The sequence below is a fragment of the Vipera ursinii genome (genome assembly GCF_947247035.1).
Source record: "Vipera ursinii genome assembly, chromosome: 1".
In the NCBI taxonomy this organism is placed as follows: domain Eukaryota; kingdom Metazoa; phylum Chordata; class Lepidosauria; order Squamata; family Viperidae; genus Vipera; species Vipera ursinii.
In genome coordinates, this window is record NC_139512.1 from 190,377,944 (window position 1) to 190,405,916 (window position 27,973).

Sequence of the window (27,973 nt, forward strand, 5' to 3'; positions counted from 1 at the left end):
TTCTAGGATCTTCCCAGGTATTGATGTTAAACTGATTGGTCTGTAGTTTCCTGAGTCCGTTTCTCCCCCTTTTTTGAAGATAGGGACCACATCAGCCCTTTTCCAATCCTCAGGTACTTCCCTGGTGCTCCAGGATTCGTGAAAGAAGTGATAAACTAGCAGAAGTTCAAAAACTTTGAAGTATAATGCACTGAAAGAAACCTGATTTTAAAGCAAAGTGTTGTACTATTTCCTTTCTCATTTCCTATGTTCATAAATACTCTATTATTTCAGAGGAGAAATCTTGATTTTATATTTTTTACAAGGGCAGAAAATGTTTCCAATATTTTACAGGTTATTTTTGGGAGGTGTAGAAGATTTCCTATGAAACAGAAGGATTGGATCAATGCTACTCTCCATTGTGGAAGATAAGCAGGTGTTAATAATATGATCTGCTGTCTATTTGCACATATGAGAGAAATATTCTATACCTATGGTTATAAAAGGTTACTGTACTTCAGAAGTGACTGTGCTTTTTACGCAATCACCCCTGTTTCTGAACCTTTTATCTGTGTCACTACTAGTAACAATTAAGATAAAGAGAATTAGCACAGCTTCCTAGTTCAACACATCCAGAGGGGAGGATGAATACTTGCATGTTAGAGACAATACTTCACTTAAGATACCTGGAAGGAAGACAAACTGCTATTGACAAGAAATGTCATTGGGCTGTCTCTAGGTGTTATACTCTACCGACAGTGCCTTACATAAAGTATCTTAGGCAGTAGATCAGCTGGCTAAGTTACGACTCAAGAAGATGGTACGCAGCTTTCAGCCAGTTCCAGCTTGTCCACTATCATTCTGGAAGTTTCTGACAAACTGAAGGAACACAGACAGGACTATTTCCTTTTCATCTGTAACTGAGTATATTGCCGGTAAAACCTGTTGGCATTCATACAAGTTTGATCTTATTGTCACTGAATCCTAGATCTGGTAGCAGCACTTCTTAAATGGAAATTGAAATAAACAAGGCCTGTACTACTTGGAAAACAGCCCTGGGATTTTTGGATAATAAAATTATAGAGCAAAGAATGATAACAGATGTAAGTCAAAAGGCCTCACAGACTGAAGACTAGCCATCTTCTCCCAGATATTACCAAGGTTGCAGAATTTCAGAGAATTTCTCTGAATTGCCCATATCTACCTCTGAAACTATTTTAAATGGACATGTGTTTAAAGAGAACAAAAAGGTAAGGAATCAAGCCAGTCTCCAGACGAGCAAGATCAACATTTGTTTTCATTCTGCAGCTCCTTAGTATATCTCCCTGTATCACTCATTTCTATTTTATTTTTGGATTCACTTCAAATGTACTCTGCCTTTTCACACAATTGGCTGAAATTCAAGGCTTTGAGACAGAAGATTTTCTCACTGAACAGAGATAGACATTTGATGCTTTAAAACTTCATAAATTTTTAAAGCAATCTTTGTATTTTATTTGAAAAATATAATCTTTTTAAGCATTTTTTCCCAAATTTAATTTGAAAAATTTGGAAGGTTTAGGTAATTCAAAAATTCTGTGCCAGTTCATATCTTCCAGAGAATTTTAAAGGATGCAAAGGACAGAAATTGACTGAAAATTGCTCCCCACTTCATATATGCCATTTTCACTGCCACCAGAAAATCCTCCAGAATTATCATCAGAAATAGGCTCGAGTGAGGAAAACAACCTTGTGCAACAAAGTGAAATGTAATCTGACCTGCGGAACAAGTAGATGAGGGATTTTTTCTTAGAAAAAAATTAACAAGACTTTGTTGTACGTTTTCAATGAAAGGCTTATACAGGAGCACTTCTGTCTGCAGAATCAAAGACAAATGCAGAAGGCCACCAGATGCTTACCTCCCCATTATCTATCACCACAACAGAAGAAGTCTGACCGCAGGCAATGCTTACTGCTACCTTAGCCTGTAAACAATTGGAGACTCTGCGAGGAGTTGGCTGATTTGCAGTTGATCCTGACCCAACTTGTCCACAGTTGTTATAGCCCCAGGCATATACCTTTTAATAAAGGACAAAGAGGGAGAGACACCAAGAAAGCATACCACAAACCTTACTACATGATCAGAAACATTTTCCCAAAGCATACATTGTTTAACAGTGCAGGTACCAAAGTAATTCATTTTACAAACCATAGACAAGTAGCATGGCCATTTATTATATACTTCAAAATACTGATGTGATTATTATTCTAATTGCTGGCAACACGAAGCCATTGATATGGGAGTCTCTTCTAACACACTTGGCTAATGAAAGAGTATACATATTACCTTGTAGCATATAATGCTTCTAGGCAAATCTTCAGTTAGAAAGCGAACATTTTTCTGCAGGAAATTAGGGACCCAATCAAGAGGGATCCCATTTGGAATCAATGCCTGCTACTACTTTTTCCCCAAAGACAGAAACTTTGAATACAGTTTTACACGTTAAATGTTCATTCCCTGGATGAAGGAATGGCCCAGATTCACTGGATAAAGGAAAAGGCAGACATCAGCTTTGAATTGTTTGCCTTCCTCCAACATCAGACTGCATTTTTCTTAGCTTCCAGCATTCACTGGTAGAGGATGGACAACACAATCTTCCTCCTCTGATTTTACCTGACTTCCCATTCTAAAGTAGGGCCCAGGCATTAGAGATGGGTTGCCTTTATCCACCAAGTCTTTTCTGCATTTTTCAAAAGGAAAAAAAAATGTATTCTACCTTAAAGAAAGTCCCTAATATGCTTACAGCAACATGAGAGCACATTTTCTTTTCTTCCTAATTCTTCCTCTAACAACAACAAAAGAAAATCTGATAGTACAAGCTTGTGTGCTCATTATTGTTAGATGGTCCAATTCTTATTACTAGAGGAGGAGGAAGACAATAAGAGAACACGCTACACACCACTACGATGAATGAGGAAGGAAGGAAGGAAGGAAGGTCAACTCAGAAAAACAGCCTTCAACTCATGAACAAAGGTAAACTAGCAATAGGATCTATTATCAAAAATTATCTGCTTGGCAAAAGTTATAGCACTTCCATACTAGGCAATTTTCAAAGATTTATATCGGATGTCTTCAAAACTTAACTGTAAACCTTCAAGGCTTGAAATGGAACAATACCCCCTTTGTGCAAAACAACAAACTCTAGTACCTGTCAGGTATGAAATTAAAGAGGCTCAGTCACACAGAAGAGAACCCAATGCTTGACCATGTTATCCCAGAACCAGACACTTTCCTTAAAGGCATACCCACACAATTTAAAGGAGCCAAGTTCCAAATTTCTGCATCAATTTTTCTGAAACTGGCCCTCTTCTTACTAAAACGGGTCTAGTATATCTATACAGTTTATTCTCTCCAGCTGAAAAAATTAGAAATTACAGTATATTATTTTCCAAGCAAAGGGGAAATTCAAGCATCATTATTTCAAGTTTCATTTTTGAATCAGAATCCTATTGGATCAAAAGAAAATAGGTCACTGTCTCACAGGGCACTGCATCAAGGAAGCCCATGCAATCTCTATTTTTATACAGGAAACCTTGTTTTTTTATTGTTGCCACTGAATATTTGCGCAAAATATAAAATCCCCATGAAATCAGGTTGCCAACAGGTAGCTGATTTCCTCTATAAAGATAAGAATGTTTATTGTTAAGATAAAATCTGAAATATTTCACTAAGAGAACACAAATTAATGGTAGTATCAATAGCCTTTCTTCAAGGACAATTTTCAAACATTTACCAAACAAAAGTACATTCTTAACAGCAAAAACCTGAACAGCTAGTTAGAAAAGCAGAACTTACATCTCCATCAGAGGATAATGCAAGAGAATGGTGGGAACCACAAGCTACTTCGGTTACTTTCTTAATGAGCAAATTAGTAGAAATCTGAATAGGCGTCACACCCTGGTTGGTTGTCCCATTCCCAAGCTGACTATATCCATTATGTCCCCAGGCATAAACTTCACCATCTACCCAAGAATAAATAAAAGTAACGACAGTGAAACATGCAATTAGGCAAAATTTGTATACCTACTCAGACAAAACAAGACTGTATTTTAATAGTCACTTTTATTATGCTTGGTCACATAGCCAGTCAGATATGTAGACTAAATTTGGCTTTTTTATCTACCTATTATGATTATTATGGTCATTCCTCTAATAACTTGTTTTATGGGAGGATAAAGCAGTGGTACTAGAGAACTTGAATGAATTGGCATCATTTGACTGGGAAAAAGTTAAACAGCAATTAGCACGCACATTAAACGCACAAACACATTCTTTCCGCAGTGTGAAGAATGTAAATGAGCAATATACTCTCCATTTTAAAGCTTATCACATGCATTTATCCATGTTAAACATTACAGTTATTTTAACCAAGGAACTTCATTATGCAAAGATCTGACTCTCTTGAGAAGTTTATAATACTGCAAAAAATGGAAAGAAAGAAGAAAGAGGATGACCAGAAGCAAGATGGATGGTTGAACTTAGTTGCAACAACAATGGGTGCATGGTTGGAAGATCTGGAGCTAGGTGGGGGACAAATCATCTTACAGGTGGGGGGCAAATCATCTATTGGTTGATAAGAGTTAACAGCAACTTGATGGGATATAATTTATCAATCAACTAAGGGAACTTAAATGAACATAAGTTATCCAGCATGATGGTAAATTAAGCTTCCAACAGGCTTTAAGCATGCACCTTCTTTAGTTTTAAAAACCTAACTTCTAACTACTTGTTGACACAAGGAATGTTGTTACACCATATAATATTTTTTAAAAAATTAAAAAGGAGTGAACATTCAATTTGTGTCTCCTGTGGAGATGTAATTATGCTGCTACCACCCTATGATCCTCGGTCACTGAGAGAAGCTCACCCAAAAAGATGCAGCCCCTGGCTGCAAAAGGTCTGTCCAGCCTAGTTAAGGACAAGAAAAGTAGCAGATGCAATTCACACCGAGATGACGGGGCCCCAGTGACAGTGGCAGACTCCCTCACTACAAGCCTTTTTGCATGTTCCAGTTCCCTAACTAAGAAACATGTGCTTAGATTTGCTTCTCTAATACTGCTCAGAAAAAGATTCCCACCTTCTGTACTAAGGATCACATGAGGTCCACTTCCATAGCTAAGACTGCAGATCCTCTTTCCACATAAACTTTCAAGTTTTTTTGGTACAATAGTACTCTGATTATCTCCAGTTCCCAGACAATTACTGCAGTTTAGTCCAAATACAAAAACCTGGAAAAAGCAAAAGAGCAAAACCAATGAGCTGACATGGATATGTTCATTTATGGCACATTAAAAAAAACCAATCTAAATTGACTTTGTGGTATATAACAGATTTGTAATGAAACCAACATTTATAATAAATACGGAATAATGTATGGATAGAAGATAAATCAGGTTTAAGAGTCTATACATTATTTCAAATTCAGGCAGGCTATTTGGAAGTGTCTTGGGCTTAAAACAGTTTCAAGCTGAAAATGCTTCCAAATGACCAATTGACTTTTTCTCCATTTTACTTTGAATAGTGGTGGATAGATACATAATGACACAAGTGGGTCTGGATATTTATGATCTTCGTATCAAACCCAGGGACCATCAATATTCTATCCCCTCAGAATGAAATGCTTTGTGGACTTCGTTATATATATTAATTCATAAGATTTTAAAGATTACTATACAATTGAAAATAGAGGCTTTGCTTTTGGGACTGATCAATAAACACTTGGGAAAAAGTCATGGAACTTTTTCATACATGATACCTGCAAGGAGATTTATATGCACAAAGGTAGAAAAAAAAAGTCATTATCCACAATGGAGGAATGGATGGCGAAAATGGGACTTGCTGAGATGACCAAACTGACAACTTTAATCAGACAAAAGATATTATCTAAGATTAATGCTGACTAGAAATCCCTTATGTTTTTGCGTGAAAATAAAAGTTTTGATGATTAGAAAATAATACAAAAATGTAAGTCATGCTTTAACCATAGACTAAGAGAGTAACATCTATACTTACAACGGTTATTAAGAAAATCAGGACTTTAACTTCTTTATATTTTCTTGCTTGCTTGCTTTTTGCTCCCCCTTTTTCCTTATTCTAAATACAGTTAGTCCTCAACTTACAACCATAATGGAGCCTATCCATTACGGTCATAAACCATAATGGTTGTTAAATGAGGTGCCCATGTAATGGCCTTGTTTAACAGTCCCAATCCCTGCTCTTCCCTTTACAGTTATTAAGTGGAACACAAGGTGCCTTGGAGACGGGGGGGGGGGGGGAGGCCTGGGAAACCTAGCACAGGCCCAAGGCCCGCACTGCAGCACCTCCCAAGCCCAGTGGATATTGACAAAAAAAGGGACATCCAACCCCACAATTAATATGCTAAAATAAGATTTCACTGAAATAAATAGACAGCATCAATTCAACGGGTTGATGTCAAAAGACTCAGCATATATTTCATGTTTTAATATTTAAAGGAGAGACCAGTGGGAATACTAAAGCTATGGAGGGAAGGGCGGAGGAAGAGGAGGAGGAGGAGGAAAACTGTTGCCAATAACTACGTGGACAGGCCCATCAGGAATTAAGCTTAGTCTACAGAAAGTATATCTATCTGAAGACTTGAATGAAAAAATAAAGAGTCGTTCAGTATGTTAAAAAACCCAGTTCTTTGATGGGTTTGTTTAAAGACCAAACCTTCCATCCAAAGTATTTCATTGCTAATAAAAAGCTTTTTTAAAAAGGTGTACTAAGATGTCACCTTCTACAGTGTAGCTGCAACATATCTTTAATAGGATCAGTTCAAGATTGGGCATCGTGCTTGGAAAAACATGCTCTTTGCCATAACATAGACCCCAATAACATTCAATATCCAGCAAAGTGTGCATGAATGAGATTTTTATTTAACTTATTTGGGGTTGCCACCAGAGTCTCCAACTAATCTTTTACGTGTTTTATGCTTAACTATTTTCTGTGTTTTCACATAGGAAAATGGGTAGCAAAGCAGCTTCCTATAGCAGAGTTCGAAGTACTTTCTTAACCTGCAGTGACTCATAACACTTGGATAATTATTCAATTTAAGATAACTGATCTAATTTTAGTTTTTATTTATTTCAATTTACAGAAAAGAGAGTTCCTGGCTGCTTTCTGATTTGAAACCAGTCAGATCTTGTAAAGTTGCCCTTAATATATGGGGGAGTGACCAAAATATATTTTATTTAACACCTGATGCAGACAGTAATAACAGTCCCCGTACAGACATGTCCTTTTGTTAGAGGACAGAAGTGTATCTCTGTGATTTGTAGTCTAACATGTAAAGCCTTGGTGGAGCAGTGGGCTAATGCCTCCTTAAGTAACACCAGCTGCCTGCAATTAGTGCAGGTTCGAGTCCCACCAGGCTCAAGGTTGACTCAGCCTTCCATCCTTCCGAGGTAGGTAAAATGAGGACCCAGATTGTTGGGGGCAATTAAGCTGACTTTGTAATAATGCCGCTTGGGGGTGTGTGTGAAAGCCCTAATAAGCAGGCATATACATAGAATGAAGGCTACTGCTAAGCTTGTAAGCCGCCCTGAGTCTTCGGAGAAGGGCGGGACATAAATGGAATTAAAATTAAAATTAAAGTAACTTGCTCTTGTCAGGTGTAGATGACCTTGGAGAAGCAATGCAAGAGTCAACAACATGCTTCAAGCCCAAAAAAGAAAGAGAAAGCTTGAAAAGAAACTTAAGCTGACTTAGCCTTAACTCCTTTGGGTATCAGAGGGAGGGAAAAGCAAACACAATGAGGCTTTTCAAGATTCTGTTGCTACTGCCTATCTCAATAAAGTAGAGACTGATCACTCTTGAGCAGACTGTTTCCTGACTTGGCTACCTTGAAGTGCTGACATCAAATGCAGTGGCGGACAATAAGGATATGCAATATGAAGGTTTGGCCACAATAACCTCCAAACTTGTTTTAAAAGAAATAACCTAAGGTGTTAAAAATTGTAATCTTTAATGTGAAAGAGAACATTCTTTTTGTATTAAAAATCATTAAATATATTGAATTATTATATCTAAATAAAACTAAGTCACAATTACTTTTTTGTTCCACTCCTTTTTTCAGATGCAACACCTGGCCTATCACTCAAAATTTAAAGATGCCTTTCTGCACAGAAAAAGATGTGCGCATTGGCCCACTCTCCCATAGCAATGCAAGAGTAAGACAGCTGAACATCCATATTTTGAACTGGGATTGTCTCTCTCTCTCCCTTTCCCTTCCATCTTCTGCAAAGTCATTAATTTTCCAATGCTTCTCAATCCTCCCACTGTCTACCTGAATGGACTCTAGCTTCCTTCTTTATAGTCCCTCCATGCATGGTCTGAATCAGCCTCTGTCTGCTTAAACTCCATGGATTCCTGGAATTAAGCTTCTTAGAACAAGCTATTTCTCTCCCCATCCCACTGCTAAACAAGAAATGTCACACGACTCGGCTTCCGGTGGCGTCGCGGCGCCGAAGACAGCCTTCCCGGGCTGCCCGCGGCTCAGCTGTTTGTTTTTTCGCCCGTAACAGCGCCAAACAGCTGTTCGGGCGAAATTGAAGCCCCCTCCTCGGGAGAAGAGGAGGGGGTGAGGCCCCAGGTAGGGGTTGAGTTCTCCGAGGCCGCCTGAGCTCGGAGCTTGGGCGGCTGAAGGATTGAACTCCCCCGAAGCCTGGGTTGCTCCCAGCTGGCCGGCGTGTCTGCTCTGAACTTTTTGGAGCAGAGCCAGGCGTCTGCGAACCATCCCTGCCTGAAGAAAGGACTATGATTTAAAGGAGCAGGCAGAGCGATACAAGAGATAAAGGTGAAGAGGCTTATTTTATTATACTCTCTAACTACTTGAACTTTTTAAACTCTAAGTGAAAGTGCGTCATATTTGAGGATTAAAAGATGGCGGCGAAACCTCCCCCTAAAACTCTTCGGAGTGGTGGATCCTCGCCAGTGCAACAATCATCTTTACAGGCGTTGCACCCTTCTGAAGCGCTGACAGCGAAGGAGTTTCGAGATGCTGTGGATAAACTTTTGGACTCAATTAATCAATCAATGGCTGACAAATTTGCGCAGATGGAGGAGAAATTGGAGAAACTGGAGGAGAGAATGGAAGAGAGGATGGAACAGAAGCTCAGCGTGATGAAGGTAGACATTTTGTCTTCAGTGCATAAAGTGGCGGAATGTGTGGAAGAATTAGATGAAAAGATGGATGATTTGGCTCAAAGGAATGCTATATTAGAAGTTAAAGTAAGAGAGAATGAAAATGTAAGAGACAAACTGGAGAAGGACTTAAGCTTAGCCCAATTTTACCAGATGCAGTTTGCTGTCAGAATCAGAGGCTTAAAAGAGGATACTAAAGAAGATTTGAAGCAGCTGATCTCTGAGGCTTTTGAAGAAGTATTAAACCTGCCAGCATCTGAAATAAGAGCAGCTATGGATAAAGTGTTTCGGGTGAATTCATGGATTGCCAGACAGAGGAAGTTGCCTAGAGATGTGGTGGTTTATTTTGCAAAAAGAGAGATCAGAGATCAAATTATACAAGCTGCCTATGATGTTAAAGTGGTGATTGCTGAACAAGAAGTTTTGGTTTTAAAAGAAATTCCTCCAAGGATTTTAAGGGGAAGGAAGGATTATACATTCCTCGTGCATGAGCTCAAGCAAAGAGATATAAGGTTCAGATGGGAGATTCCTCAGGGGCTGATGGTGATGCATGAAGGTAAAAGGTACCGGTTGATTACTGTGAAGCAAGCGCGTGATTTCTACAATAATGTCCTAAAAGCAACCCCATTAACGCTCCTGGAAGCTGGAAAAGGATCTGGAGAAGAAGAACAACAAGAGGAGGAAACAGAGGAAAGTGGCGTGGGAGGAGATCAAGTTACAACTTCTTTGGATGATCCTAGAGAGCAAAGAGTGACGCGTGCTGCTTTAAAACGAGCAAAGAAAATAATAGAACAAGATCAGCAAAAGTCTTCAGTTTCTTCGCAACGTACATACAGTCAAGCTGTGGGAGGGGCACGGCCTAAAGAAGTTAGTCCTATCAAGGCTGTGGTCCAAGGGCTTCTGGATGATATGCATGGCAACTAAATTTTTAACTTGGAATGTTAATGGACTAAATTCACCGCAGAAGAGGAAGAAAGTTTTTCAATATTTAAAGCAATTTAAGATAGATGTTATATGCTTGCAAGAAACGCATATTAGAGTTTTGGATCAAAAGTATTTACTGAACTCGAGACTGGGTACGCATTTTGTTGCCTCTGCAGAGAATAAGAAAAATGGAGTAGTTGTTTATGTTAAAAGTGCCTTAACAGCAGACTTAATTGAAGCAGATAAGCATGGAAGATATGTTATGATTGAGCTGCTCTTAGAAGGTAAAAAGATGCTTCTAGTTGGACTATATGCACCTAACCAACAACAAGCTGATTTTTTTAGCTTACTTCATACAAAGCTTACCCAGTTGGATTATAAATCTTTTATTATTATGGGAGATTGGAATGGTGTTCTGGATGTACACTTGGATAAAGCTGGAGCTTTTAAGCGTATTCCAAGCCACGCCAGATTGCCTAAAACTTTTTTTGAATTGAAGGATGATCTTGAATTGCGAGATATCTGGCGGGAGAGGCACCTGCAGGAGAAGGATTATACTTTTTACTCTGACAGACACCAATCTTTCTCAAGGATTGATTTTATTTTGTTGACTAATGATTTCTTTTTGAGAACTAAAAAAGTGAAGATATGTGCAAGAACTATTTCAGACCACAGTCCAGTTTGGTTGGAGATTGATAAGGAGAAAAGAGACAGGCGCTCGTGGCGCGTAAATGAGAACTTGTTTAGAGATCAGAGAAATGTGGAAGAATGTAAACAGCGGATGAAGGATTTTTTTGAGATTAATATGAATAAGGGTACCTCTATGGATATGGTTTGGGATGCTAGTAAGGCCTATATGAGAGGTGTGTTGATATATATGAATAATAGACGTAGACGTGTAGTGGAAACCAGAAGGAAAGAACTGGAGAATGAAATAAAGGAAAAAGAAAGGGCTTTGATTTTGAATCCAGGGGACGTGAAGATTAAAGAGGCTATTAGGCTGTTAAGAGGACAATTTGATAAATTAATGGCAGACCAAGTGGCAACCAATCTGCGGTTTGCTAGGCATAATACTTTTTGCAACGCTAATAAACCAGGCAGATGGTTAGCCTATAGATTGAGGAAGAAACAAAGGGCCTCTAATATAGACAAGATTGAATATAAAGGAAGGGTCGTGTTTCAACAGAATCTTATTAAGGATGCTTTTGTGGATTTTTATTCGAAATTATATACCAAAGAGGAAATTGAGGTAAAAGACATTGATAAATATTTGGAGAATGCTAATATTCCGGTCCTTACGCAAGCACAAAGAGAGGGGATTAACCAACTGATCACAGAAGAAGAAATCCTTACAGCAATTAAGGATTTGAAGGTTGATAAGGCGCCCGGTACAGATGGCTTGTCTGCGGCTTTTTATAAAAATTTACAATTTGAGATGATAAAACCGTTAAAGGAACTGTTCCAGACAATCCAGAGGGGGGGAAAGGTGCCACCGTCTTGGAGAACAGCTTTTATCTCATTGATTCCGAAGGAAGATCAGGATGCTACTCAAGTTAAAAATTATAGACCGATTTCGCTTTTAAATACAGATTATAAGATATTTGCTAAGGTTTTGGCTAATAGACTGATGAGGGTTCTGCAACAGGTGATTCATGGGGATCAAACGGGGTTTATTAGTGGTAGGCAAATGAAAAATAATGTTAGACATATAGTTGATGTGTTAGAGTATTTGGAAAGGCACAACCAGATCTCTGCAGCGCTAATCTTTTTAGATGCTGAAAAGGCTTTTGATCAATTGAATTGGCAATTTCTGTTGAGAATGTTAGATAAAATGGATTTTGGGGAAAATTTCTTACAGCCGATTAGGGCACTATATCAAAAGCAAACTGCCCGAATCATAGTTAACAATAGTCTGACGGCAGTATGTAATATTGAGAAGGGTACAAGGCAAGGATGTCCGTTATCGCCCTTGTTATTTGTATTAACTTTAGAGATATTATTGAACAAGATTCGGAATTCGGAAAAAATTAAGGGGATACAAGTTGGAGATCAGGACTATAGATTGAGAGCATTTGCAGATGATCTGGTTGTTACAGTGACCCAGCCAGAGAACTCTGTTGTGGACCTGATAGAGATAATAACACAATATGGGAAGGTTTCTGGATTTAAAGTAAACATACAGAAAACTAAAATTTTGGCTAGAAACATGACAGTTTCACAGAAGGCCTTCTTGGAAGGATTAACTGGATTTGAGATTGTTAAAAGGGTTAAATATTTGGGGGTAATTTTGTCGCCCTCGAATACAAAGCTATATAAAAATAATTATGAAAAATTGTGGGGGAAAATTCAAAAAGAATTGGAGAGTTGGCAAAAATTACAATTGACTTTGTTGGGACGGATTGCAGCAGTGAAAATGAATGTACTGCCCAAATTTTTATTTTTATTCCAAATGATACCGATTCTTAAGAAAGACTCTAATTTGGAGGAATGGCAGCGTGGTATCAATAAATTTGTGTGGGCAGGGAAAAAGCCACGAGTTAAACTTAAGATTATGCAGGATATTCGTGAGAGAGGTGGCCTTAAATTGCCTAATTTTAAATTATATTATGAAGCTGCTGCATTAGTAGGAATAAGTGATTGGATCAATTTGACGCAATCGAGGTTATTAAATCTTGAGGGCCATGATTTGTTGTTTGGCTGGCATGCATATTTGTTGTATGATAAGAAGGTAGGTACTGTGTTTAGGACGCATATTTTAAGACAGGCATTGCTGAGAGTTTGGAAGAAGTATAGACATAAGCTAAGTTGTAAGATACCATTGTGGGCAATTCCAAAACACGCAATAGAAAATATACATGCTGGTTTCAAACACGATGAGACTACCTACAAGGAAATTTTAAGTTTGGAAAGGAATGTTTGGTGCTTGAAATCATATAGCTTCTTGCGAGAAGAGAAGGTTGTTCAAACATGGTTTCAATATACTCAGTTACGGGCCAGGTGGAAAGAAGACCAGAAAATTGGATTTGCAACGATTGATGAAAATCTGATAAAGCAAATTAGAAATCAGGGACCTGCACATATTAAACGGATATATCTTGCATTGATAGAGATTGATTCAGAAACAGAGCTTGTTAAGGACTGTATGATAAAATGGGCCCAAAATATCCAGGAAGTTATTACAATGGACATGTGGGAGAAGATCTGGGTGAGGAATGTGAAATTTACTCAAGCTCAAAATTTAAGAGAGAATTTTTATAAGATGTTTTATAGATGGCATTTAGATCCTAAAAAGCTTGCAAGTATGTATCCGAATTATCAGCCTAAGTGTTGGAGGTGCGGGGTTGAAGATGCAACATATTTTCACATATGGTGGACATGTAAAAAGGTTAAGGCCTTTTGGATTAAAATTTGGTGGAATATACAGAAGATCTTTAAAAGGAGGATAAAGTTTTGTCCGCAATTTTTTTTGTTGGGAATAATTGTTGATGCTACAGTGGTGGACTCCAAGCTGATGCTGAATTTAGTCACGGCAGCAAGACTTTTGATAGGACAATATTGGAAGAAAGAGGAGCTGCCGACTATAGAAGAATGGACTTTAAAGGTTTCCGACCTGGCAGAGATGGCGAAGATATCGGCTTATTTGAAAGATCACTCGCAAGAACGTTATATTATGGAATGGAGAAAGTGGATTGAGTTTATCCAGAATAAGTATAGGGTTAAGAAGTTTTATCTAGCATTCGAATAAGTCTTCTTTCGGGTTTTTTCTTTTCTTTTCCTATTTTTTTTATATATATTTAATAATGTTAAGTTTTGTTTGTTCTTATATAAGTTAGAGAGTGATGGTTTTTAGAATTTATGGTTGTTAGTATATGGTTGCTTATGATTGCTTTTATATATATATACCTTGTATTTAGCTCTGGGAAGTCCGGGGGGGGAGGGGGGTGGGGGGGAGGGAGGGGAGGGAAGAGGGAGGGGGGAAGGGGGGAGGGAAGGGGGAGGGAAGAGGTAGGGGGGAGGTAGGGAGGGGAGGGTGGAGGGGGATGGGGGTTTTTAATGGAAAATTGTATTGTAAAACTTTTCAATAAAAAAAAAAAAAAAAAAAAAAGAAATGTCACACGACTCAAGCATTAAACAGAGGCTCACAGCTTAAATCCATTGACATTAGTGGCCCCTCATTAGTTTTCTAGGGGACCATCAACACTTTAGGATTTTTGCAGAAAGCAACTCAACTCAAGTGTCTTTTAGTCCCACTCCCACAGTTTCATCCTGTGGTCTCCTGCTGAACTTCTGCTGAATGGAGAGGGAGGAAATCAGTTCTTTTCATGAGAAATTCTTGGGTACCCCCAACGGCCAGAGACAGAAAGCATCAGGTTAATTTCCAGGATGTTAATGTATTGGACCAGTTGCAAATCCAAGGCACTGATCATCTATGCAAACAAACTACACAGACAGGAAATCTAAAAAGTAAAAATCACAGAACAGCCTTCCCAACCTTGATTTCCTCCTGGTATGTCCTAGCTGCAGGCTAGAGTACTTTGTAAAAAAAAAAGTGCAGAAATGGAGATGTGCAGCAAAGAAAGAGCAGCAGTCTGGACTGGACTTCATGGGAGGAATTCATTGCACTAATTACCCTTGGCTTCAGATTCAGAATGGAGTCCTATTGTCTATTCCCTGATGAAGCCCTTCATAGAGATATGAACACAGGGCAGCCTTCTGGGGAAAAAAGGGTTTTGTTTTGGGGTTACAGCATTTTTGTTCTGTAATTGCATAGAGGATATTTGAAAGCAAATAAAAGTAGGAAGGGAATCCTGCCTGTAGCTACTTATTTTATAAAACCTTGTTTTCTGAGGCAAGAGAAGCATATTTGCTCAGTGGAAAGTACTCTATGCTCAGTTCCCCCCCCCCCCCGGTGGGTCACAAATATTAATTTTAGCCTGTAACAAAGAAACTGCAATATTCATCTTCTTTAAACTGAGATTTATGTTTTAAATACTGATAAATTGTACAGGTATGCTATTGCAAACTTAACAGTTTGCTATTTTTATATTACCCACTAGATATCAAAACAATGTTATAGGCAAAACACATCTATGTAAGTACTATTTGCTACTTACCTCATCACTGTGGGTAATATATATAGCTTCATTGGCAGATGTTCCAAATACACATGCTTTTCGAATTGTTGAAATTTCTTGAGGTGAAAGCAATGTAAATATAGGCCACTTCCCGACCTCCATCATAACTTTGCTGGAGGAATATATTATTTTATCTGTCATTTAAAATGATTTCATGGTATTCTCTGAAAAAGAAGGGTATCAATCAAGTATGAATAAAATCCATTTCTGTGGTACGGTCTTTCATGGTGTCATGTTGATCGTAGGGCTGTCCCAAATGTTATTAGAGACATGGTCCAAAGAGTGAGGGGAAATAATTAAAATAAATGTATAAGCAGCTTTACTATCCATTTTTACAAGACAAAAATGAAAACTGGAAATTCAAGGAATACATCTAAAATAAATACTGCATATCATTTTTTAATTTAGAAGGAAAGGATTGCTTTTTAAGGAAACTGAAGATTCAAAATGTGCAACATCAAAAGTTATACAAAATGTGATCTACAGTATTAAATATCTAAATAATAAAACAAAGTTGCAGCTCTCAAAAGTGGAGAGTGCTGCCAAGTTTACAAGAGGGACACAGAGATCTCTATCCTTGGAAACTGCTGCAGGTCACTTTCTGCCAAATTTTGGGCTCTTGTTTTTTTGCTCACTGCTAGAGTTAAAATCTCATGCCTGGAAAGTTTTGCCTACCACATTTTGCATCAATTGGTGCAATATCCTTGTTGTGATTACAGTACAGGTACATAAATTCACAAAGGTAACTCTCAACTACTTATCAATACCCATGACTTTAAATCTATCCCCATTGGTGGGAAAAATGTACAGTATACGCTAGTCAAAATAAGTGGATGTGGTAGAATAATGCATGAAACTCACTGTCAGGCAAAAAGTCTGGAACAAGAGCCAAATTTTGATACTGTTGTGTAAATGTAAGTACTGTATCCTCTATCCTGATCCCACTGACTTGGCATCTCCCTTGCGTTTAACTTCATCTCCTGAAGCACCTTGATCTAGACTAGAAAACAAGCAGCCTCATTTGCCTTACCAGAGGTTCACTGAAGACTACTCACAGAAGGAAATGGATTATAACTGGGAGTTTTGCCAAGAGAAAGTGCTGTATTGCCGCATATGACACCTTATTGAATTTGTCAAAAAGTATACACATTAGGACATTCATTTTGGTAAGTAGCATACATTTGTTTATTCTGTCTGCCCCTTCAAAAAAAATGTCAGGGATTCTTTCACAGCACCAAGACTTTTTTTTAAAAAAAGAGATTGTTACAATCTTTTTCCCAATAGGTGGAAAGAGTTTGGGGTTTGATAATGGGGGATACTAAATCAGGTCATTTTTCCCCGGTCTGAAGATTTCTTGCCCGACTTACAACAAAGTCACCCTTCTGTAATAAAAGAACCTATTCAAGGTGCTGCTGATGACCTATAAAGCCCTAAATGGCATGGGTCTGGATTATCTTCGGGAGCACCTGCTGCCAGCATCAACTTCCCATCGTCCTGTGCGCTCCCACAGGGAGGGCCTCCTCAGGGTGTCACCGGTCAGGGAGTGCCGGCTGGCAGCCCCCAGGGGGAGAGCGTTCTCTGTGGGCGCACCTGCCCTGTGGAATCAGCTGCCTGTGGAACTCCGGATGGCCCCCGACCTTCGCTTGTTTTGCCGGGACCTAAAAACTTGGCTATTCGAGCTTGCCAGCCTGGACTGAGGGTTTTTGGGTTAAGGTTTTAATTTTTAATTATTTGGGGGCTATTTAATTTAATTTAATTTTAACCTGTATATATTGGATTGTTTTAATTTGCCCTGTAAACCGCCCTGAGTCCCTTGGGAAAAAGGCGATATATAAATCGAAATAAATAAATAAATATTAACAATGCCCCTCTCAGAGGAAGCACCTGTGCAAGTGCCATTAATATTCATCTTGAACTAATTTATTTTCTTCCCAATTTATTTGCAGGCTTAATTTTGTTCTTTACATTTGCTGCAGGTATGTCCAATTATCTGAAAAAAGAGCAAGGTTGCCCTCATCACTTGCTGGCAAACAGGAACTCATATCAATGTGTCATTCTCACCTTTTCTTGGTAGCAGCATTTTTTCAAGCTACATTCTAAAAGGTATTACAGTCCTAGATAAATCTCTGAACACTATTGAATCTTTCCAGCATCTAAAGTGCTAATATAAATCACAATGAACCTATTGCAAACAAAGAACAAAATATACAATATGAATATAAAAGACCTAGAAATAACAGAGGACCAACACTATAGAGGTTTCTGAACGCTTAACATAGGAGGAATGGCACTGTCAGAAATAATTTCTCAGCACAATCTACAAGTATTGTGCAGAATAACATTAATAAAATGTATCAGCATATTGAGCAATTGAGCCGTGGAAAAGTTTAAGTCTCATTTAATTATTTTAAGGGATGAATTATGAGATGCTTCTAACTCAGGATGCACAAACAAATCAGCACATCAACAAAAAACTTTGTATGATTTTTTCCCTTTAGAAAGTTACTGTATTATAAGGTTTGTGCTTCGAAGATGTGGCCTAGAATCAAAATGAATTTCTCATTCAGCAGCTCACATAAGTCCCAGCATATTTTGCTTGGTTATAAAGGAAAGCAGTTCCAGGAAACATACGATAAAAACAAATTACATTCTTCCCTAGATTTCCGAGCAAGCTATTAACCACGATGCTCTCTTTTCTCAGTTGAGAGAGATTCAGATGTTCTACTAAAGTCTAGGGAACGCACCCTATTCGCAGTTCATGACTCCAGGGCAGGATTATCAATGCTGGGCTTTTAAATCCAGATCAGTTTTTTTTCTATCCGGGTTTCTAAGGTTTTTTTTTTAACTTTAAAATGTAAGTTGTTCTATACAGTATTTACAATATATTGTACGTATTAAATAGGTAAAAATGATTTAGTTCAAAACTGATTGTGGATTTTTTTAAAAAATCTGGCTCTTTTGCGTAGAACCTAGGTTTGGTTGAACGCGAAATCTTGAACATTTTTTTTTTCTTAAGAAAACCCAGCTGGCGACCGTATCCCGGAGCTCCAAGATTTCCACCCCACCCCGAGGACTCCGAGTCAACCCGGAAGAGCCCGAGGCGTGTGCGGTTTATTTCCCAAACTGCAGCCAACCAAGCCTCCGCCCCCCGCCCTTTTCCCTGTATAGGCAAGAGCCAGACGCTCCCGTTATTCCTCCACTTACATTCGCCACAAGGTAGGAGAAAGGAAAGCCAACCTTTTCCTTCTGTAGGAAGGAAAACGAGGGGGGGGGGCGGAGAGAGGGCTGCCAGTCCTTCTCAAGACACCCTTCCCCCGACTGCTTGCAGGAAAGAAAATCGTCGGAACCAGCTTAGCGCGGGGCAGGGCAGGGGGCAGCTCCGCGAGACGGGGAGGGAAGAAGAAGGCGGGGGCTCCACACCCTTTTCAAACGAGGAAACGGAGCCCCGCCCGGCCGCCCCTCCTCACGCCTCTCCTCACCTGTTGCAGTTTTGGCAAACGCCGACTTTGCCCAGCTGCCCCGGAGCTAGCAGGAAGCGGAGAAGCAAAGGAGTGACCCGCCGCGAGCGCATGCGCCGCGGGCAACGCGTGAGATTTACGATGCTGCCGTCTTTTCTTCTTGCGCGTCTTTCCGCGTCCGCTCTTCCGATTCGCTGCAGCGAGAAAGACGAAGCAGAAGAAGTTAGTTTCGTGCTTTCTTTAGTTTTAGTTGATCCTTTCTTAAAAAGCAAAGTAGGTCGTCATTACGACTAGTAAATCTATGCTACAGCGTTGCGGACAACGCCAGCTGGGCAAAAAAGATGAAGCTTTTGTTATCTTGTTACAATAACTGCCATCTAGCGGTTGCTTGGGACTTTGCAGCCCAGATCTGGTAGCACTCCCTCCTCCCCCGCCCTCTCTCCTTTCTTTCCTTCTGGTGCTTTGGTGACCCCCCTCAGATACTGGAATACTGCTATCATGTCTTCTCTGTTCTTTTCTTTAGACTAGCTAGCCAAACCCAAGTCCCGCAGCCGTTCTTCATATGTTTTAGTCTCCAGACCTTTGGTCGTTTTAGTTGCTCTTCTCTGAATTTTTTCCAAACTCTCAACATCTTTTTTGTAGCATGGTGACCAAAATTGGCTGCAGTATTCTAGGTGTGGTATCACTAGGGTTTTATAAAGCGGTACTAATACTTTGCATGATCTGGATTCTATGCCTCTGTTTATACAACCCAGGATTGTATTAGGTTTTTTGGCTGCTGCTGCACACTGCTGGCTCATAGTCAAGTGATCGTCCACTAGGACTCCAAGGTCCCTCTCACAGTTACTGTGTTTAAGCCAGGTCTTGCCCAATTTGTACTTGTACCTTTGATTTTTCCTACCTAAATATAAAACTTTGCTTTTCTCCACGTTGAAACTCAATTTGTTGGATAGGGCCCATTGTTCAAGTTTGTCAAGATCTTTTTGGATCCTGAGTTTGTCTTCTGGGGTGTTGGCTATTCCTGCCAGTTTGGTGTCATCTGCAAATTTGATGAGTTCCCCTTCAATTCCCTCATCTAAGTTGTTGATGAAGGTATTGAAGAGTAGTGGGCCTAAGATGGAACCTTGTGGAACCCCACTGCTTACTTCTCTCCATGTGGATGTAGTGCCATTGAGGACTACTTGTTGAGTACAGTTTGCCAGCCAGCTACAGATCCATCTGGTGGTGATGTTGTCTATTCCACCTTTTTCTAGCTTACCAAGGAGTAGGTTGTGGTCTACTTTATCAAATGCCTTACTGAAGTTTAAGTATACTACATCCACAGTATTTCATTGATCTCTTTAGTCACTTTGTCGAAGAATGGAATAAGATTGGTTTGGCATGATCTGTATTGATGTTAAACTGATTGGTCTGTAGTTTCCTGGGTCCGTTTCCCCCCCCCCTTTTCTTGAAGATGGGAACCACATCAGCCCTTTTCCAATTCTCAGGTCCCGTGCTCCAGGATTTTTGAAAGATGTGGTACAATGGTTCTGAGATAACATCTGCCAGCTCCTTCAGAACTCTGGGATGTAATCCATCAGGTCCCAGTGATTTATATGCATCAAGGTTGGATAGGTGTTCCCTTACCATTTTCTTGCTTATTTTAATTTTTATTTCTAATTTGTCTTTTGCAGTGTTTTTTTTGGGGGGTATGTTAGGCTATATTTTCTTTTTGTGTGAAGATTGATGCAAAGTATCAGTTAAACAGCTCTGCTTTCTCTCTGTTGCCTGTTATTTCCTTGCCATCTTCTCTAGTGGCAGTTTCCTTGACTTTTTTCTTGTTGTTAATATGTTGGAAGAAACTTTTTTTTTATTATCCATGGTTTCTGTTGCAAGTCTTTGTTCGTTCTGAGCCTTTGCTTTCCTGACATCATCTTTGCATGTTCTGGCTGGCTGCTGATAATCAGCCTTAGTTATGCGTCCCTCTTTCCATTTTTTTCTTTTTTGTCTTTCAGTTTGTCAGAGAGATCTTTGTGCAGCCATGCTGGTTTCTTCTTGAATTTCTTGTTTTTCTTTTTCAGTGGTATTGTGCTGGTCTGGTCTTTTATGCTCACATTTTTCAGAGTTTCCCACACTTCTTCGGTTGCTTTCCCCTTTAGGATTTTCATCCATGGGATTTTTCATAGGTTCTGAGTTTGTTAAAGTCAGCTCTTTTGAAGTTCAAGACACTGGTTGGATTGTTTTATATTGCTAGTGTTTGCATTATATTAAATTCCAGTATGAGGTGGTCACTTTCGCCCAAGGTTCTTGCAACTTCAACTCCCTCTATCGATTATTCTCTATTAGTTAGAATTAAGTCCAGTATGGCTTTATGTCTAGTTCTCTCCTCCACCTTTTGGGTGATAAAGTTGTTGGCTAGGTTGGTTAGGAATCTGTTTGATCTCCCATTCACTGCAGAGTTTGTCTCCCAGTTGATATCTGGATAGTTGAAGTCTCCGATTACTACTGTGGTATGCTTCCTACATACATTTGTTAGCTGGTTGGCAAAGAGTTCATCTATTTCTTCTGATTGGTTGGGTGGCCTGTAATATACCTATGGCAGGGGTAGGCAACCTTGGCTCTTTTATGACTCGTGGACTTCAACTCCCAGAATTCCTGAGCCAGCCATGCTGAGGGAAAAGAAAGAGGTTTCCAAGCTGAGCCATGCTGGCTCAGGAATTCTGGGAGTTGAAGTCCACGAGTCATAAAAGAGCCAAGGTTACCTACCCCTGACCTATGGTAATGTCACTTTTTTTTCTCTTTTATGTTGACCCATATACATCTTGGATCATGTGCATTTGTAATGTTCTCTTACATATAGTGCAACTCCCCATCTTTTTGTAGACCTGTTTCTTTTGAACAATTTGTATACATCCATCAGTCCATTCCATACCATTGATGGGTTTCGTCCCACGAGCTTTCTGTAATGTCAACTATGTGCACTATTGCTTCAAGTTTGCCGGGGTTTTTTTACCAAGCTTTGAGCATTTGTATATATGGTAAGCATTTAAGACTTTTATGCCTGTTCGTGGGCATGTTTCCTGCATCTCCTGATTTGTTTGGGTTTTTCTTTTTTCTCATCTCTGCCTAACTCATTGTTTGTTTTGTTTTCTTGGGATTTATGATTGGTTTGGGGTTCTAGAGATTCTAAAGATTGGTCACCACCCCCATCCCCTAGCCACGTTGTTCTTCTCCTCTAAACATGTTTCAGTTGACAGTGTCCTTAAGTTGTGGTGCCTAAAACCTGATAAATACAGAAGAAAACAAAACAAAAGTTCCTATGATCTGGATATTTTTCTGTAATGTATCTTAAGATTCTGCTAGCTCATTTCAGTTTCTTATTCATTGTAGTAAATGCTTAAGTCCTTTTTGCCTGTTCTGCTCCCAAATCAGGTTTATGTCCTCTTTATACCTGTTCTTAATTCCTGGTATGTAAATCTAAGAGCTCATTTATGTTGAATCTAACATGGATAGCTTTGGGCTACCATGATTATTTTAAGATATTTGAAGCCCGAGTCTTTCTTTGGATTTGTCTATCCCTTCTAGGTTTGATGAATCCTCAGAGCAACAAGCCCACTTTTGCAGTCTCATCTTTGCCGTGATATGGAGCAGCAGGAGCTCCAGGGCAAAACCCAGAAGGACTTTACTCAGCCCTCCTGGCAGGCTGATGCAAAGCCATTTATTTCACAGTTGCTAAGATTGTTTAAGCACTGGTTGACCTACCCAGGACTTGTAATTTTATTGTCTTGTCAACACAAATTAATGGAAAACTTTTAAATGAAATCATAATTTCCCATGATCAATACTTGATTTACTAAAAATAGGCATGGTATATCAATCAGTGCATTACTTTCCTGAGATTAGTAAATGAGTTGAGATTTTATTTTCTCAGGTTCTGTTGTCAGTCTTAATCAGAAACTATCGGCAGCACATTTGTAGTTCATTATGTGACAGGTTTTTTCTGCAGGAAACATAATCCAAGAGATCACTAAAGTTTACATTAGTATGATACACATTTGCTGTTTAGATAAAATTGAACTAATTTTCCCAGCAGAACAGCAAAGAAAGAGGGAATTTTCTCCAGAATATGCCCCAGGTTTTTGGAGTAAATGGATGGAAAAATAAAGTTTCAAGAAGTGAAGTGTTCCATATGCTGTTCCAGTATATCTTTCTAAGAAAGGAATTACTAAAACAATTCTACTTTTTAATATTGCGTTTCAAATCTTTGTATTTAGGATTCAACTTAGAGGAAGTTACAAAGTGTAAATTATCACATTTGGTTGAAGAAACAAAGGTTTATAAAAATAGAAAGAAATATTTTGTCCTTCAATAAGTTATTATTCAAAGGAAAATCCTACTATATAATGTGATTAATTTAATAAATTTATAAATATTTTTCAGTGTTTACTCATTGTCTTCACTGAGATTCAGTAGTTGATCATAACCAATAATTGATTTGCAAGTTTATAGAATTATTGCAACTTCTTGCAGTCAAACATTGCAATCACTTTAATAAAGTGTCTTTTAGCATTTTAAAACTCAGATCTAAGAACTAAAAATTATTGTAATACACTAGTTTGCATTCTTCAACTGAATGCAGCTACCAAATCTGGGCTGCAAATCTCCACTAGAAGGCAGAAAAAAATAGTAAAAACTCTGTCTTAACATTTTGGATTGTTCAGAATGGTCTCGTAGTTTAAGTAAAGAAAACTAGACCCATTGGACATTATGATCTGTTTCCTTTACCTAACTCATAACACATTATATTTATATCTTACCTTTACTCCATAAAAACAAGAATGATGCTGGATCAGAGCACAGGTCTATCTGGTTCTGTTTGCAGAGACCAACAGTCACAGTCGCCACTATTACAAGCAGTTCTCTTAAGAGTAGGTAGCAGTCTTTTGCACTGTACAGTAAGAGGAGCTGGTGGAAATATTATCTACTAGGGCAGATGTCAGACTAATTTTCATTTCTGCACTGTGCTTCAGTCCACTGACTGAATTGAAAGCACCTGAAAGCAAGGCAAGAAGTAACTGATGAAAAATTATCAGAGAGATCCAACCTTAAACTAAGGAGAAATTTCCTGACAGCGAGAACAATTAACCAATGGAACGGCTTGCCATCATTGGAAGCTTCTAAGGGATTGGACAGCCCTTGGTCCAAAAAGTTATGGGGTCTCCTGCTTGAGCAGGGGGTAGAAGCAGAAGAGACCTCCAAGGTCACTTCCAGACTCTGTTATTGTATAATTCCTAGCTTGGAATCGGTTGGGTTATTTTTAAATTCCACCCATACATTTGTGCACTGTCTGCTCCTCTTTACTTCAGATTTTGACTATCCTTCCCCAACTTTGTTCTTTCCACAATCTCGCTTTCGTAACAGGTTGGATTCATAGTTGAAAACATGCAGACAATGAAGCAGCCCTAATTTTTTAAGAGATAAGAACTCTATAACTCTATTAGATGATGTAGAAGACAAGAAACATTTCAGTTTCTATAAAAGAAAACAGATTAACTTTGGATGCTACGTTAGATAAGGAGTCTGTTGAGTCTCACTTTTAAATAACTTATTTAAAACTTTGCAGCCAAAATCTCATAATCAGATCTCAGAAGAGCTTTCTGTTCTTGTATGAAATCCTGCAGAATGCCTGCTAGTATTTTTTTAAAAAAAATTAGAATTGTGGCTCACTCCTGCATTGTACAAAAGTTGCCAATTGAGTAATGAGCGAAGAGGAAAGGTAACTGAACAGTTTCCTTGCTGCAATCGTCTCCTTCTGCTCTCCAGTTCCCGAACAGCAGCACAGTAAGAAGCTCAGTATTGCCCATACAGCTCATGAACATACTGCCCAGTTTTATTCAGTCTTATCTACTTGCAATTCCACATTATTTGGATTTAAAGTGCCTTTTTTATTAGTATACCACATTAATATCATAACTTGTTCATAAAAATGTTTCTCTGTTTGCCCATTTCACAGACCACTATGTTTTCACAGAGACTAATTCGCTTTTAACACTTTGATTCATAGTCTGTGGTATTGTATGATAGATATAATAGATATAAACTGATAACTGCAACACTTGTGACAAATTCAAATTTACCAATGCAAATACCACTTTCTTTGGGACATATGGATTGTTACTATAACATTCAAAAATCTCAACAGTTAAAAAAGCTCATTCCCTCTCCCCAACCAAACGGGAAGGCTACTCACTTGTCATTCTTGCCCCATTTTCTTCCTTTTATTCAGAATATTCCAGAGAGGATTCAAGTAAAAGAAAGCAATTTGCTGTTTAAAATATTCTGGCTATTATCTCGTGTTTTAAACAGAGAATCATTTTGAAAAGGAGTCATTTCCCTTTAAGAACATAACTGTTGTGAAAACACTGGGGTGGGAATGGGGGCTAATAAAGCGAACATTTAAAGCTGCGGGTCTAAGCCTTGATACTGTAAAGGCAATTACTCTGATGGAGATCTGTCTGGGGGGAGGTTGATACCTACAATTTCAGAGACCATCAATTCAGTTTCTTCTTATATTAAATTGTCTTTTCTATCTTTCCACAGTCCTTCATGCTTACTGATTTTCGTAAACTTCTAAATAACTGAAATAGAAAGTTTAATGGACTACACTATAAACAAAACTAAACTCAAATGTTGATGACAAACTCTACATCTCAAGAAAATTTAATGGGCTATATCTACGTATGTCACCAGAACTCTCATCTTGAAGGTGATTTTTACTTTATATCAGCATATTTTAAAATTAGAGCAAATGTAAGAAAACTTGTTCTGTATCTTCTAGTGATTTCAATAGAGCTCAGTTAGATCAGCAACCATGTTGATTTCATACCTATTCCTTCACGGGGTTTTTTTTTTGTGTGTGTATGGTGATGTTAAGGGACATGGTGGCTCAGTGGGTTAGGACGCTGAGCTTGTTGATCAGAAGGTTGGCAGTTTGGCGGGTCGAATGCCGAGTGCCGAGTAGCAGAGTGAGCGCCTGTTACTCGTCCCAGCTTCTGCCAACCTAGCAGTTCAAAAGCACGTAAAAATGCAAGTAGAAAAATAGGGACCACTACGGTGGGAAGGTAACAGCGTTCCGTCCACCTTTGGCGTCTAGTCATGCCGGGCACCTGACCACGGAGACGTCCTCGGACAAGTGCTGGCTCTTCGGCTTTGAAATGGAGATGAGCACTGGCCCCTAGAGTCGGAAACGACTAGCACGCATGTTAACCTTTATCTTTGGTGATGTTACATTAGCCAAGAGACTACAATGCTTAATGCATAATAGTAGTTTGGCTGCCTGTTTACTAGCTATGTTTGGTACATGCTTGTGCACTTCCTAAGATGCGTCACAGGAAAGAGAGCCACTCAGTGCAAGAAAGATGAGGTTTTTTGCAGCAGCATCTGAGGCCTTCTCCCTCTACCAAATTTGCCTCACAAATGGGTGTCACAGCCGTAAAGGTCCAGTGCCAGTGCTAACTGTCCACACGAAGTGCCAGGTTGTCTCCCCACTGAAGTGTACCTATTTATCTACGCTTTTGAACTGCTAGATGGGCAGAAGCTGAGGTGAGTGGTGGGGCTTCACTCTTCCACACAATGCTAGGACTCAAACCGCTGGAGCAGAGAGAGATCATCTCCAGTGTCATTAAGCCACCATACTTCTTTTTTCCTTCAGGTCTAATGTGTTTAATTTTTGTTGAGCTCCTCACAACATACATAAACCAATCACATTCCCTCCATAAAGAAAACCAGCCAATTCTTTTCCAAGTTGGGTCCACAGCCTTTTCCCCACCTTTCACAAGAAAGACCCGGGTTAGTACCTCAAAAGGAACCAATGTTGAAAAGGTAGCAGCTCACTAAACACAAAATTCTTTGGCCACTACTGTCACTTTTCTTAGCTGAGGGGATTGTTCTTAGAAGTTGTATTTTTAGGTCCACATATACCTCATCTTTTTCCAGTCTTGTGGTGCAGCTAGATTATTTTAAATACCGTTCTCAGTGGTCTTCTTTTCTGCATTGTAGGGCCTCAGCATCTTTTTTGAATCATGATGACCAGAACTGGACACAGTTTTCTAAATGTGGCCTTACCAGTGCAGTATAAAGAGGTATCACTTCCTATGATGTTGATGCTATCCCTCTGTTGTTGCAGCCTAGAACTGTGTTGGCTTTTCTGGCAGCTGCAGCATATTGCTGGCTCATACTTCTCAAGTGGTGATCCACTAGGACAAATAGATCCCTCTCACAATTACTACTGTTGAGGTAGGTTCTATCTATTCTGTATCTGTGCATTTGATTTTTCCTACCTAAATGCAGGACCTTACTTTTCTTATCACTGAACTGCAACTTGTTGGATAAAGCCCAAATGCTCAAGCCTGTCAAGATCCTTCTAAATCTTGAGTCTATCTTCCAAGATGCTGGCAAGTCAAACTTCGTGTATTAATCTGGTATTAAGCCAACCCTCTGTGGCTTTAATTTTTACTTTCAGGACTATCTCTTCTGAATAAAGTATAACAGACTGGTGTGTTCTTCCTGGGAGGAAATGTTCTAGTTCCCATCCCATTTGAGGTGAGGTGAGAAGGCTAGGAGCCTGCAGGCAGGCTTGCTCTGTTGCTGGCACTACCCTCTTGAGTTTTAGCAAAGTGGATAAAGCAGTTACTCTGACGTGTATTTGAGCTTTCTGACAGCTGGTTTCATATTTATCTGTAACATAATGGTTGTTTTAATTAGCACATTTTTAAAATCAGGGCTTAATTTTATTATATGTTTTATGTGAGCTAAACTACCTAGAGTAGGCATGTCCAACCCACAGGCTGGTCGTGGCCATGGAAAGCTAGTAATGTGGCCCCACAACTTACATACTGTTTGTAGGTAGTCCTTGACTTACAACAGTTCATTTAATGACCAAAGTTACAACGGCACTGAAGAGTGACTTATAACTATTTTTCACACTTATGACCATTGCAGCATCCCCATGGCCACGTGACCAGAATTCAGACACCTGGCATTTGGTTCATATTTATGATGGTTGCAGTGTCCCAGAGTGATGTAATCACCTTTTGTGAGCTTCTGATAAGCAAAGTCAATGGGGAAGGCAACTTTATTTAACAACCATGTTACTAACCTAATAACTGCAGTGATTCATTTAACAACTGTGGCAAGAAAGGTCATAATTGGGCAAAACTCACTTAAATGTTTCACTTAGCAACATAAATTTTGGGCTCAATTATTGTAAGTCAAGGACTACTTATCTCGTAAAGTTG

General features: G+C 39.1%; 1 protein-coding gene and 1 long non-coding RNA gene across 3 annotated transcripts in view; one reads left to right on the forward strand and one right to left on the reverse strand.

Annotated features, from left to right (window-relative positions):
• The window catches only part of RCBTB1 (RCC1 and BTB domain containing protein 1), a 34,753-nt gene extending 10,589 nt beyond the window's left edge, over window positions 1–24,164 (reverse strand). The window contains exons 1-6 of one of the 2 annotated variants that reach the window (XM_083350665.1): window positions 23,495–24,164; window positions 18,720–18,892; window positions 15,220–15,404; window positions 5,097–5,247; window positions 3,815–3,981; window positions 1,878–2,036 (exon numbers count right to left, since the gene is read on the reverse strand). In XM_083350665.1, coding sequence (XP_083206791.1) covers window positions 1,878–2,036; window positions 3,815–3,981; window positions 5,097–5,247; window positions 15,220–15,381 — 639 coding nt within the window. In that variant the 5' untranslated portion in view covers window positions 15,382–15,404; window positions 18,720–18,892; window positions 23,495–24,164. Of the gene's footprint in view, window positions 1–1,877; window positions 2,037–3,814; window positions 3,982–5,096; window positions 5,248–15,219; window positions 15,405–18,444; window positions 18,893–23,494 lie in introns of both variants that reach the window. The other variant, XM_083350664.1, reaches the window with a different exon arrangement.
• LOC310633066 lies at window positions 18,049–27,388 on the forward strand. Its single transcript, XR_014490975.1, has 3 exons — window positions 18,049–18,456; window positions 25,278–25,443; window positions 26,736–27,388. It is a non-coding gene; the product is annotated as an uncharacterized lncRNA (long non-coding RNA).
• The last annotated feature ends 585 nt before the right edge of the window (window positions 27,389–27,973 follow it).